The sequence below is a fragment of the Ananas comosus genome, linkage group 2 (genome assembly GCF_001540865.1).
Source record: "Ananas comosus cultivar F153 linkage group 2, ASM154086v1, whole genome shotgun sequence".
Taxonomy (NCBI): domain Eukaryota; kingdom Viridiplantae; phylum Streptophyta; class Magnoliopsida; order Poales; family Bromeliaceae; genus Ananas; species Ananas comosus.
This window is the reverse complement of record NC_033622.1, coordinates 2,924,944-2,938,784: the sequence shown is the minus strand read 5'-3', so window position 1 is coordinate 2,938,784 and position 13,841 is coordinate 2,924,944. Positions and strand designations below refer to the sequence as shown.

Sequence of the window (13,841 nt, the reverse complement as noted above, 5' to 3'; positions counted from 1 at the left end):
TAAAGATCTTCTTATGGGTATCTCGATCTCAAGAAGAAAATCCCTACGACCGATAATTTACTGAAAAAAGGATGGTCAGGTAACCCCCTATGTCTCCTCTGTGGTGACGCTACGGAGACAGTGGACCGCCTGTTGGAGAATATTGTACTAAAAAAATGAATCCAATTGTGATTAATTATCTAACAATTTGTGATTAAATAAAATAGCAAAACTCATAGTTAAATGCTACAAAAATTTCAGAAATTATTAAAAAAGGAAGAAGAAATTAGATCGATCCGGAAGGGTGCGTAGCATGGCCCTAAGGCGTATTCCCGTCCTTTCATGCGAATTAACCGAGAACACTATCCCAAGGTATGACCGGAAGTCCTCTTACGAGAACGAACATGGAAGAGGTTTATGGAGATACTTTCAACACCAAGCGATAAAGAGATCAAGAGAAATAAAATAGAATAAAATAAAATTAGAATTGAAACAAAATTTCTTCTCTCCTTTTCTCTTTGCTTATCTCTCTCTCTCTCTCTTTACAATGTTCATATTTTATGAACAGTAGAAAATAAAGTGAATATATATATAGAGAGAGAGAGAGAGCGAGAGAGAGAGAGAGAGTCCGGCTGGGATACTATCGATAGCACCAAGGGTTTGGTGCTATCGAGTTTTTCACCGTTAGATTTAACCTTCGATTATTTTTATCCGTTAGATTATACTATTCAACCAACCACCCACTCAACCCTAGGGGGCCCATATTATCCTAACCGCACATTTTTCAATCCAGGGGCTAAAAACTAATAGCACCAATAGTTTGGTGCTATTGATAGTATTCCAGCCTAGTCGTATAGGTATATAAGTTATTAGGTAGTAGTGACCTAGTATATAGAGGAGGAGAGAGAGAGGGGGTGGGGCGTGCGCGGGGGGCGGGGCAGGGGGGAGGGAGGGGGCGAGAGCGTAGGGGAGAGGGATGCTGGAGAGAGCTGGGCTACTGTCCTATCAGGAGCACAGAAGCCCTTGTGCTCCTAAGTTCCTAATCATCATCAATTTTGATGGGTGATTAGGGTGAGAGAGAGAAGATAAATTGGAGAGAAATTAAACACCTCAATTTCTCCTCTTTAAATTTCTTCTCAATTTCTCTTCTCTCTCCCACCCTAACCACCCATCAAAATTGATGGATGGTTAGGAACTTAAAAGCACAAGGACTCTTGTGCTCCTAATAGCACAGTAGCCCTACAATATATATATATATATATATACTAGTTGAATGTACGTGCAAATGCACGTAACAATTACTATAATTTATTTCAAATTAATATAAATTTGTACATTATATATATCCAAAATTTTACAAAAAAAATTATATTTATAAATTAATGTGTTATATTTTATTAGAAAATATTTATAATATCCTACCATGTTCTTTTATTTATATACATCGAATATTTTTATATGCTTTTTGATTTTTGATGAATCAAATTTAAATATGTATTTTAAACTAAAAGCATCAAGATTTAATTCACATTTAATTTAAAATTTAAAATTTAATTTTGATCCACGGTAATAAAAAAATTAATTATTAATTCAAATTTGATATCAAAAAATTAAATTTAATTCATAATTTAAACTCAAATTTTAATTTTAATGTAAAATATATTAATAGAAATGCTATTTTTTAACAAATTGATCATAACCGTTTGTTTTAATTTGAGATATTTTTTAACAAATTGATTATAATAGGATTGAATTTATAGATGGATGCGAATACTATTTTTTAATAGATTGATTATAACTGTTCTTATTTGAGATATTTTTTTAACAAATTGATCATAACCATTTATAGGGAATAGATTTTTATATGTAGTAGAAATTTAATAGATTGATCATAACCGTTCGTTTTTATTTGACATATTTTTAACAAATTAATCATAATCATTCGTAGGGAATATTATTTTATATTTAATAGATTGATCATAACCGTTAATTTTTATTTGAGATATTTTTAACAAATTAATCATAATCATTCATAGGGAATATTATTTTATTCCTTTTTGGATTCCGTCTGTCATTGTCGGAATTCCTATACGCTTTTATATATAGTATAGATATAGTAGGTCTTTTGTGTTCTCAAGAGCACAGAGCCCTCCGTGCTTCCGTGCTCCTGAGTCGATTTTGATGATAGGATTCCCGAATCGACGATCGGCTCGCTAAACTTGATCTAACATATTTGAAGTATGTAGAAAATAAATTTTGCGATTTTTCGATATCGTTTACTTAGTGATCAAAAAGATTCAAAATGAACAATTTTTAATGGTCGATATCTACCATTTCAAGTTTAACGGCGTAGAAGTATCTAAATCAGATGAAATTCTGATAGAAAATTTTTTATACTATCTACAACAAGTTCAATATCTCTGATCGAAAATTTTAATACTATATCACTACTTTTTATAAGATTTTTATTTTCAGCCGTTGATTTTGAACCCTTTCAATCACTAAGTAAACGATATTGAAAAATCGCAAAATTTATTTTCTATATACTTCAAATATGCTAGATCAAGTCTAGCGGAGCCGATTGTTGATTTGGAAGTCCCATCATCAAAAACGGCTTAGGAGCACGAAGGGCTCTATGCTCCTGAGAGCACAGCAGCCCTGCTATATATATATATATATATATATATATATATATATATATANATGATCTACGCTATTGGAACTATTAAGAAACCAAATTTTATAATTTTTTGACTTTGTTTGCCTAGTGAACGAGTAGCTTCAAAATGAACGGCTGAAAATAAAAATCTCATAAAAAATAGCGATAAAGGACTCAAATTTCAAATCGGAAGTATTGTTCTTGCTCTTGATGCTAAGTAGAATTTTCTATTAAAGTTTCATGTAATTTGGATACTTCTACACCGTTGAACTTAAAAACGTGCCACATCGGCCGTTCAAATAGTCAATTTTGAGACCCTTTGATCGCTTGGTAAATGAAGTCGAAAAATTATAAAATTTGGTTTCTAGATAGTTTCAACAGCGTAGATTATGCCTAACGGAGCCGATCGTCAAATCGGATGTCCTATCATCGATAACAACTTACAAGCACGGAGGCCTCCGTACTTTCGAAAGTACGGGAGACCTACTCTATATATATATTTATATATATAACTACAACAGAATTAGGTTATAGGGACATATTTTTGGGACACTTTTGTAGAAGTGTCCAACAAAAGTGTCCCATTTATGCTAAAACTTTTTTAAAAAATCTAATAAGGCCTAAATATAAAGCTCAATCCAATCAAAAATAAAAAAAAATTTTACTTAACGAACCCCACCTAGCTCACTCGGCCCGATTACAAATAAAAAAGGGAAAAAAAATTAATCATCATCTCCCATTTTCCTCCTCCACCACCGCAACAAACGAGGTAGGGTTCCGGCGGCTGGAGTTCAACAGCGAGGATCTCGCAGGGACTGTAGAGGACTATGATCACCACATGTCCTTTCGCCATAGGTCGCTGGAGGAGTGGGTGCCAAACATCAAGGCAGCCCTACATATAGCGACCCTACATATAGCAACACTTTTAAAAAGTGTCGGTAATTTAGCCAACAGTACTTTTTTTTATCTGTACCGACATTTAAAAGTGTCACTATACACCGTTTTTGTTATAGTATATATATATATACTGCTATAGTAAAAAAAGCAACAACTAGTGCTACTATATTTTCGGAAGCATAAGGGAGTTAATGCTTTCAACTATTTGGCCCTTAGATCAACCCCTTTGACCACTCGGCTCCACCTAGGCCGATCTTCATTGTTCCTGAATTGCTCATATTGAGCAACCCGAACGCCCAAATTAAATAAATTTGAAAAATACTTATCTTCAAAATGATCTTTTATTTTAAAATGCAGTCCATTAACTGCCATTTTAGTAAATTCTGACTCTAACATTCTAACAAAGCAACGGCTTCTTGCCATTTTAAATCGGTTTAAATATTCTTCAACCAATTCTCTTGACTTTTGACAAAACTGAGCTAGAGCAGTAACCGAAAGTTCAGGTTCTGATCTGTAGAAGTTTTCATGGAATTTTCTTTCCAATTCGTCCCAATCTCGGACAGAATTAGCTGGTAGACTCATATACCAAGTAAATGCAGTCTTGGTTAACGAAGTATTAAATAGTCTAAGTTTTAGAAAAGGATCTGCGGCGGCCTCTCTACATTGGGCCATAAACCGTGCAACGTGCTCAACTTATTTTCGATTTCGTCGCCTGAAAATTTATTGAATTTTGACATTTTTCAGTTTGCCGGATAGAGATGTTCTATATTTATATTTGCAGACTAAGGAGATCAAAATACGGGCCGCATTGTCGGCCTAGCTCCTACTTCAAAAGTATTGCGAATTGCATCTTCAATTTGAACATATAACTCATTATTATTCCCTATGGCAGGAGCATGGGCTTGAGGTTGAACCGAATTCGACCCTTGAGGAATTCCATAATTTTGTGCTGCAGGACCTGCATAACATTAGGGGCTTACCCCCCAGCTCTAATCCCCATATTTTGGGGCTAATATGCCAGCAATGGTGGCGGAGAAGGTAATTCCTATGCCACTTCGGGCTGTTGACTGGTGTTTAGAGTTGCCGATCTATAGGCAGCTTGGAAGAGTGCTACCTGAGGCTGCGTGTTTACCGGTGTCACTGGGTTTTGTAATACTGGTGTACCCACATGTCCTTGTAAACCTATCATGGGTTGTTCATTTCATGTTAACAATTGCCCAATTCGGGCAATATTTTCGTTAGAAGCCGTGATCGCAGCTAAAACAACATCTAATCGAGTAGTGCTTCGGTGACTATTTTGGTCTAAAACTTATAAGACTCGTGTCATTTGCCCGAGCGCTTGAGCTAGACTTGATTCTTGTTGGTCTGATTGACCGCTAGTCTCACCTTTCGCTGGTAAGACTACATGACGCTCGTTAGCATTTTTGGTATTACTCGCTTGGTCGTTCTCAGAATTTTGTGAAACGACTTATTGCGAAGATTCATGGCATTATCATCAGCCATAGTTTGTAATAGATGGAAATACAAATTTACTTGGACAAAAGGTTCCACCGGGCGTGCCAAAAATTGCTAGGAGCCGAATTCCCTTATCTTTGACCTGGTCAAAGATTTCCCTAGAGAAACGCGTAGGGATGCGAAATAGCTACACGTGGTGACCCTCGAAGTTTGCGCCCTTCGACGGGTCAAGAGATTCGGCTGATGAGGGATCGGATCAGCCAAGTTCGTACTCTTAACTACAGAATCAGTTCAGCTGAATGAGCCGAATAAGGTATTACATAGTTTTCTTAGGTCGGCTGAAAAGTAGAATGCCTTTGTATATTGACTTTAAACTTAGAACACGTACAAAAAGAGGATGCTGGTACAGCATACAGACTTAAGAAATCTAACTTAGAAAACTATTCCTAAGAAATACAGTAAATACAGGGAAGAAAGAAAGTTTACAAGTAGACTACTCCTAGAAAAACGAGTAAAATGTATAGAATTGAAAGTGGTCTTCTGTTCACAGGGAAAAGACCTTTCTATCAAATACTTTTCATTTATTTATAGTCCTGCCTGATTCAGTTGGAAGCATCATCGGCCACTTCCCTGATTTTGCGGGTCAATATCGGCCAACCTTAACCGCTTAATTGTTATCCGTTTTTCTGTTTAGATTTCCTTGTATTCTACTCTTGGTGTATCGTGTGTCCATTTCCTATTGGCCTCATGAAGCCATTTGCCTATGTATTATGGTCTACCACGTGGCATTATTTTTGTGATGCCAACATATACTAACTTGTACAATAGGTACATAATATGGGTACATCAAGTATCAGAGTATATAACTATTAAACTAAAATGATTACAAGTATCCTCTTTAAGGTTTACAACACTTTGAATCCCTAAAATGTTACATAGTTTATGCTTTTATAAAATGGTACCCTCTAGACCTACTCTCACCGATCTAACTAACTCACGACGCCCTTGCCGCTGTCCAACACCTCGCCAGCGGTAGAAGGCTCTAAAGTTTTCTCTTCGGTAAAAGTCTTAGCTAATCCAAAGCTTATGGTCCTCTTGACGTATGATAAATGTGGTGATACAAAAGGTGGTCGGAATTAAGAAATGTGTGAATCAAGCTAGTACTTGTAATATCAGGTTAAGAGGTTTAAGCCAATCCAAAGCATAATTAATTAGACCGATCAATGAAGAAATCTCAAAATTCTTATGAATTCTTCCGAGTGTGTGAGTATATTTTTAAATTGACTCTTTATCTGCTCCTGTCGCATGCAATACCTTCAATTCACTGAAATAGTATTTATCAAAATAACGCTTAATTGTTTTAGTGCATTGAATTTGTTTTTTATTGCCTCAGTATATATAGGGCATACATGCATCAAGTAGCCAGTTTAATTTGTTGCATAGGATTTATCCACAAAAGGCAAAAAGTCTCATGGTTTGCATGACCCTCTACGTGAGATATGCGCAATGTCAAGACTTAGAAAATTTCTTTGAGATTTCCCTTTGCATCACCCAAACTCCAAAGCAAATATCTGTTTGAGATTTTGCCTAAGTCTTCTAGAAGCATCTTTGCGGATATCGGGATTGATGGCGCGGGAACCGAGGAGTCTTTTAGAGTTTTTATGTTTCTAGAAGATGTATTTATTAGGATTCTTAGGAGCTCGTAGCCTCCCCTTTTGGTTTGTAATTTCATGCCACTTGGCATCCTTCTGTTTGTTTTATGGGCGGCGAGTGGCCTATATAAGGTTGTGGCCTCTACACCCTTAACTCAAAATTCTCATTTGTAATTCTCCACTTCAAGAGTAATAGAAGAGCTTTCTTCTCTCTCTCTCTTGTTCTTAGTTTAGGGCGAGTAGGTCCTAACTTAACAAGTAGAGAGGTAGGCTTGCTCATTTTGAGAAGGAAGGTGAGCGCTGCATGGGCTAATCGAGCGATTTAGCTTAAGTCTGTGACAGTTGGTATAAGAGCAAGTTTGTGTTGAGAATCCATGTCGATGTCGGAAGCTTCCGTCGGTGACGTTGTGCCTGAGCCTAGGGTGACGAAGCGCGGCAAGAGCAAAAAGCCGCGGACTCTGGCGAGAGAGTCCATCTCGCTCAAGAATCGCATCAACGTGTTGGAGGACTCTGCTACAAAAGCGGAGGAGCACTAATCCGTCCTAACCCAACATGTGGGGATGATGGAGTACGGGCTACACGCCATGGAGGACAATGTTGCGGCTGCTATAGCAACATTTCGTCAACAACTCGAGGAGTTCCGCTGAGACCTCGCCCGTCACGAAGACGAGCAGAAAGTGCTGGTGGAGGACCTGGTCACCAGGGTCGATGAGGTTGAGGACCTCAAGATGCGGGTGACCATTCTTGAGAAGGCGGTGGCTCAAGGCGTTGAGACGCAGAAAGAACGCACCCCAAAGATCCGCATCCCTGAACCCTAATGCTTTAAGGGCAGGCGCGATGAGAAAGAGATAGACAACTTCCTATGGCACATGGAGCGCTATCTCAAGGCACTGCGATTGGAGGACGAGGATAACAAGGTCCAGACCGCTTCCATATACCTCGCAGATGACACGATGTTGTGGTGGCGACGGCATTCCGCAGAGGCCGCGAAGGGCCAATGCGAACTCAACACTTGGGAAGACTTCGTGCGCGAGCTGAAGACACAATTCTACCAAGAGCACGTTGAATACTTGGAGCAAAGGCAACTTCGACGGCTCAAACACACGGGAACCCTCAAGGAGTACATCAAAGAGTACTCTAAGCTGATGCTTGCCATCACTAGCATGGCTGAAGAGGACAAACTATTTTTCTTCCTCGACGGTCTCCAACCATGGGCTAACAAGGAGCTCGTGGCAAGAGAAGTCAAGGACGTGAGCTCTGCTATTGCCTTGGCGGAAGCCGCCGAAATATGAGAAGCCAAACTCCACTTATGGCAAACCACCCAAGGCAGGCAAGGCCAAAGGAAATGGAGATCGCGGCGAACAGCGAGATCACAAGGGCCATGAGCGAAAGGCCCCTCCACAGAAAAAAGAAGATCTCTTACTACGTCTGCGGAGGAGATCATTGGGCAAGGGATTGCTCAAAGAAGAAGACCGTCAATCCCATCCAAGACCAAAAGGGCCAGGATCAAGCAGAGACAAAGATGGGTGCGCTGCGCTCCGACTTCTCAACGCGATCCAGGGACAGGCGAGCAGCATCAAGCCGCTCAAGAAGGAGTTTCTGTTCATGGACGTGATCCTCAACGGAAGGGCCACTCGGGCGCTCGTGGACACTGGAGCGACCCACAACTTCATCTCTGAAGCTAAGGCCAAGCGGCTAGGCCTCAACCTTAAGAAGGACACGAGCAAAATCAAGCCTGTCAACTCGGTAGCACAGCCTGTTGCGGGAGTAGCCAAAGGGGTGACGATCGCTGTAGGACCCTGGACGAGTACAGTGAACTTCACCGTCGCGACCGTCGACGACTTCAAAGTCATCCTTGGCATCGACTTCCTCGCTTCATCAAAAGCGGTTCCGATGCTGCATCTCGAGGGCCTGAGCATCATGGAGAAGGCAACCCCGTGCATGGTCTTGGTAAGCCACGGTGAGCCAGTGGCAACCCACACTCTCTCTACTCTACAATTGCGAAAGGGGGTGAAGTGCGGAAAAGTTACTTACCTTACAGGCATCTGCGAGGTGAGCAGCGAGGACCTCGAGGAAGAGGACCCTCCAGCGGAGATCGATGCAGTCCTAGGGGAGTTCAAGGACGTTATGCCCCAGGAGTTGCCCAAGAAACTTTCACCCAGGCGAGAGGTGGACCATGAGATCGAGCTCGAGCCAGGAGCCAAGCCGCCAGTGAAGGTACCATATCGCATGGCCCCGCTAGAGCCTGAGGAATTGCAACGTCAACTGAAGGATCTCCTCGATGCATGCTTTATCAGGCCGTCGAAAGCACCCTACGAAGCACCAGTCTTGTTCCAAAGGAAGAGCAACGGAAGCCTACGACTCTATATTGACTATAAGGAGCTCAATAAGGTGATGGTAAAGAACAAGTACCCTATTCCCTTAGTTGTTGATTTGTTCGATCAACTTGGCGGAGCGAAGTACTTCACCAAGTTGGACCTTTGCTCGGGGTACTACCAAGTCAGAATTGCGGAGGGTGATGAGGAGAAGACGACATGCGTGACGAGGTATGGAGCCTACGAGTTCCTCATTATGCCATTTGGCCTGACGAATGCACCAGTGACCTTCTGCACTCTGATGAACAAGCTATTCCATCCCTACCTCAATTGCTTCATGATAGTGTACCCTAACGACATTGTCGTGTACAGTAGCACTCTAGAGGAGCACGTCAAGCACCTGCAGACAGTCTTCCAAGTGCTGCGAGAAAACCAACCCTATGTCAAAAGGGAGAAGTGCTCATTTGCGAAGGAGGAGGTGCACTTCCTTGGTCATTGGATAGGCCAAGGACAACTCGGCATGGACCAATAGAAAGTGCGGGCGATCTGCGAGTGGGAGGCGCCTACGACGGTGTCCGAGCTGCGATCCTTCATTGAACTCGTCAATTACTATCGCCACTTCATCGCGGGCTACTCCGCTCGAGCAGCCCCGTTGACGGATCTACTGAAGAAGACCCAGCCATGGGACTGGACCCCTCGGTGTGCAGAGGCATTCGAGGACTTGAAACGGGCGGCGACAGAGGACCTGGTGCTGCGGCTTCGTAACTGCAACCGCCTATTCAAGGTGCATACAGATGCCTCGGACTTCGCTATCGGCGATGTCCTCGTGCAGGACGGGCACCCCATCGCCTATGAGAGCCGCAAGCTCAACGACACTGAGTAGCGATACACGGTGCAAGAGAAGGAGATGACCGCCATAGTGCACTACCTCAGGACTTGGCGACACTATCCCCTTGGAAGCAAGTTAGTTGTGCTGACGGACAATGTCGCAACAAGCTACTTCCTCACTCAGAAAAAGCTGTCACCTAAGCAGGCAAGGTAGCAAGACTTCCCGGCGGAGTTTGATATGGAGCTTGTGTACAAACCCGGGAAGGAGAACCATGTGGCTGACGCACTCAGCCGCAAGCGAAGTTGGCAACGGTGTGCCAGCTCCAAGGCGCGATCAGGAAGTGAATCCGCGAAGGGACTTGCGAAGACCCTTTGTCCCAAGGACTCGTGCGACTCGTCAAGGAGAGTGAGGCGCAACGATTCTGGCTTAGCGATGGGCTGCTCCTTACCAAAGGGCGTCACGTCTATGTGCCCAGGTGAGGCAATATTCGTCGAGAGCTCATAAAGGAATATCATGACTCCAATTGGGCTGGACATCTGGAGCAGAAGCGGACCCTGGCGCTACTCGAGGCCGTCTACTATTGGCCTCGCATGCACGACGACGTGGAGGCATACGTGCGAACCTGTCTTGTGTTTCAATAAGACAAGGTGGAGCGCCAAAGACTAGGGGGCCTCCTCGAGCCCTTGCCTACATCGACGCGTCCGTGGGAGAGTGTCTCTATGGACTTCATCTCTTTCTTGCCCAAGGTGGGGGCATTGGGGTCCATTCTCATGGTGGTGGACCGTTTCTCCAAGTATGGGACCTTCATAGTGGCACCAACAGACTGCACGGCGGAAAAAGCGGCGCAGCTCTTCGTCAGCAATATGGTGAATCTTTAGGGCATCCCTCAAATCATCGTGAGTGACCGCAACCCTAGGTTCACAGGCAAGTTCTGGACAAAGGTATTTCGAATCTTAGGGTCGGAGTTGCTCTTCTCCACTAGCTTCCACCCGCAGACGGATGGTTAGACGGAGCGGGTGAATGCCTTGCTGGAGGAATGCTTGTGGCACTATGTCAGTGCCAACCAAAAGAACTGGGTGCATCACCTGGACGTGGCCTAATTCTCCTACAATCTGCAGCAGAGCGAGTCAACAAACCTTAGCCCGTTCGAGTTGGCGACGGGGAGGCAGCCATTCACTCCGCATTTTGCTGCTGCGGGTGAGCAGGGCCGCAACCCCATGGACCTCCAATTCACATCTCACTTACAGGAGAAGGGGGACATTGCGAGTGCCTATCTCGAGAAGGCGACGGGAGATGGCCCGTCGAATAAAGAAGTGGGCCGATGCAAAGCGACGACCCTTGGAGTTTGCCGAGAGGGACCGAGTCTTGGTCAAGCTGCAACCCCAACAATTCAAGACCTTCCACAAGGTGCATTATAAGCTTTTGCAGAAGTATGAGGGGCTCTTCACCGTGGTGAAACGGGCAGGAAAGTCAGCCTACAAGCTGCAACTCCCCGCCAACCTGAAAATCCATCTTGTCTTTTATACTAGTTGCCTACGGCCCTACCATAAAGACGCTGAGGACCTGAGCCGGGGTGTGTCGCAGCATGCTTCCGCCACTATGACCATTGGAGGTCGAAGCCCTGCTGGACACTCGCACCATTCAGCGTCGCGGCGTCCCACGGACCATCAAGTATCTTGTCAAGTGGAAGAACCTCCCGTATTGAGAAGCAAGCTGGGAGAAGGCTGACACTCTCTAGAAGTATCAGAAACTGATTGATGACTGCCAACACCAGCACGCGACGAGGGCGTCTGCGCATTAGGTAGGGGAGGTTATCAGGACTTAGAAATTTTTTTTGAGATTTTCCTTTGCAATCACCCAAACTCCAAAGCAGATATTTGTCGGAGATTTTGCCTAAGTCTTCTAGAAGATTTTCCTTTGCTCACTTCGCGAAGGAAGGCTAGTGCCGCACGGGCTAATCGAGCAATTTAGCTTAAGCCCGTGACAGCAAGCTCTCTTTACTCACACTCATATCATTTTCATTCTTTAATTTCTTTTTAGCATAATTTCGTCTCTTTACTTACACTCATGTCATTTTCATTCTTTAATTTCTTGTTAGCATAATTTCGTAAATATCTGTCGGGTTCAACTCTAGCCACAAGATCTGACCCCGAGGAGGCCCCTGGTCACCAAACTCCCCAGAAACTCTTATTAGCCACTAACTGTTGTCCATGTCTTTGTGGTGGCTGCATATCAACTCGTGACTTATCTCAACTAGCACATATGTCAATGCCTCGAGCCCCAGTGTTGGGATAAATTACATCACATACATACATTAATTAACATAGTTGTAGCTAGTTCCATGCAAATTGTAATATATGTGTTTTGAGCCTCAGTAAATTAAGAGAAATGAATAACTAGTGATGTTTTCAATTTGAACTACATGTGCAGAACAATAAGTGATCGTATAGATATATTATATATATATTGCCCACATGTACATGTGGGCTTGCTTGGTTTCTAGTTTTCTTTTGAGTAAATATTATTCATAGCTCGTTCCGGAATAATGGTGCATATATGGACATGGTTTTAATTTGACCACAATTACAAATTTATTTTGTGTGAATTACTTACGTGTATGTGTGTATAATCAATCAGTTTAGGTAATGTATATATACGTACGCATGGATTTTTGCAAGGTGATTGTGATTGTAATGATGATCACCACTTATATTTTCTATATTAAACTGAACATAATTGTATATAAAAAGTTATTAATGTGTATACTAATTAATAATAACACAAATAATTAAAGATCCTGTTTACTAGGGAAAGTAACGTACATACCATATATAAGATGAAAAGTTGAAAACTACGTACCACGCATGTATGCAACACATGTGACCCTTAGTATGCAGCATGCATGTGTTTTAGCTGTTTTTTTGCAACAAAAAAAAAAATGTCACTCATGTAATTCCATAAACATAGAAGGGCAGTTTTACATTACAATCATATGTGGCTCATAATGTGTATTCAACTTATAAAAGCCCTAACTTCACCACCCTAGCTATTCCTAGAACTGCACTAGCTACTAGCTAATGGCTCCAGGAACAAGCTCTAGGAGGATGTCCTTAGACTTCATCAGGAACACGACCACGGCCTCCGACGCCTCCGTCGAACCCCGTTCGATCTTCAGGCACAAGGACTCGAGCCTCCCCTCCCGCTCTGCAGCTTCTGAAGTGGCCACGGTGGTGAACTGTGAGTGCTGCGGCCTGGCCGAGGAGTGCACGCGGTCGTACGTGGCGCGGGTGAGAAGTGGCTTCTGCGGGCGGTGGGTCTGCGGCCTCTGCTCGGAGGCGGTCGCGGAGGAGCTGCGTCGGCATGTTGTGAAAGAGGAGGCGCTCAGGGCCCACATGGAGGTGTGCAGGAGGTTTAGCAAGGTTGCTGCCAACCCTGCAGTTGCTCTAGTAGGGACCATGGTTGAGATTCTTAGGAGAGAATCCAACAAGAAGTTGTAACCACTACTCCCTAATTATTGCCTGGACTGTGGTCCTCCATATATACCCCTACACAAATGTGACCTTCTATATATATCTATCTAGATTTGCCATCTACTCTGCTTTGAATCTATCACCTTTAGAGTAAATAATTAACTTGTAAATATGGGGAAAGCTTAATCTATTGCATTTTACTTTTGGCTAGAGAGACATCAAATTTTAATTTTTTATTTCATTTTTTTATTAGAAGAAAATAGATTATCAGTGCCAAAGATAAGGTGGCGACCACTGTATAGTTTCGTATAGGAGTGGCAATCACTACAACAGAATTAGGTTATAGGGACACATATTTGGGACACTTTTGAGTAAGTGTCCCATTTATGCTAAAACTTAAAAACATATCTACTAATGCCTAAATATAAAGCACAATCCAACCAAAAATAAAAGATTGCTCTACTCAACCCACCACACCCAGTCCATTTGGCCCGATTATAAACAGAAAAAAAAGGATAAAACAATTACCAACTTTTCTTTTCTCTTCACTCAATCTACTGAAATTCTAGACGAAGAGCCTTTACT

At 42.6% G+C, this 13,841-nt stretch overlaps 1 protein-coding gene across 1 annotated transcript; it reads left to right on the top strand.

Moving 5' to 3' along the window:
- LOC109706910 lies at nt 12,763-13,426 on the top strand. The gene has a single exon (XM_020227932.1). The coding sequence runs from the start codon at nt 12,864-12,866 to the stop codon at nt 13,281-13,283; it is 420 nt and encodes a 139-aa protein (XP_020083521.1). The 5' UTR covers nt 12,763-12,863; the 3' UTR covers nt 13,284-13,426.

Bases quoted from the DNA above. Each gene is read 5' to 3' on its own strand.
- LOC109706910 (XM_020227932.1), top strand. From the start codon at position 12,864: ATGGCTCCAGGAACAAGCTCTAGGAGGATGTCCTTAGACTTCATCAGG.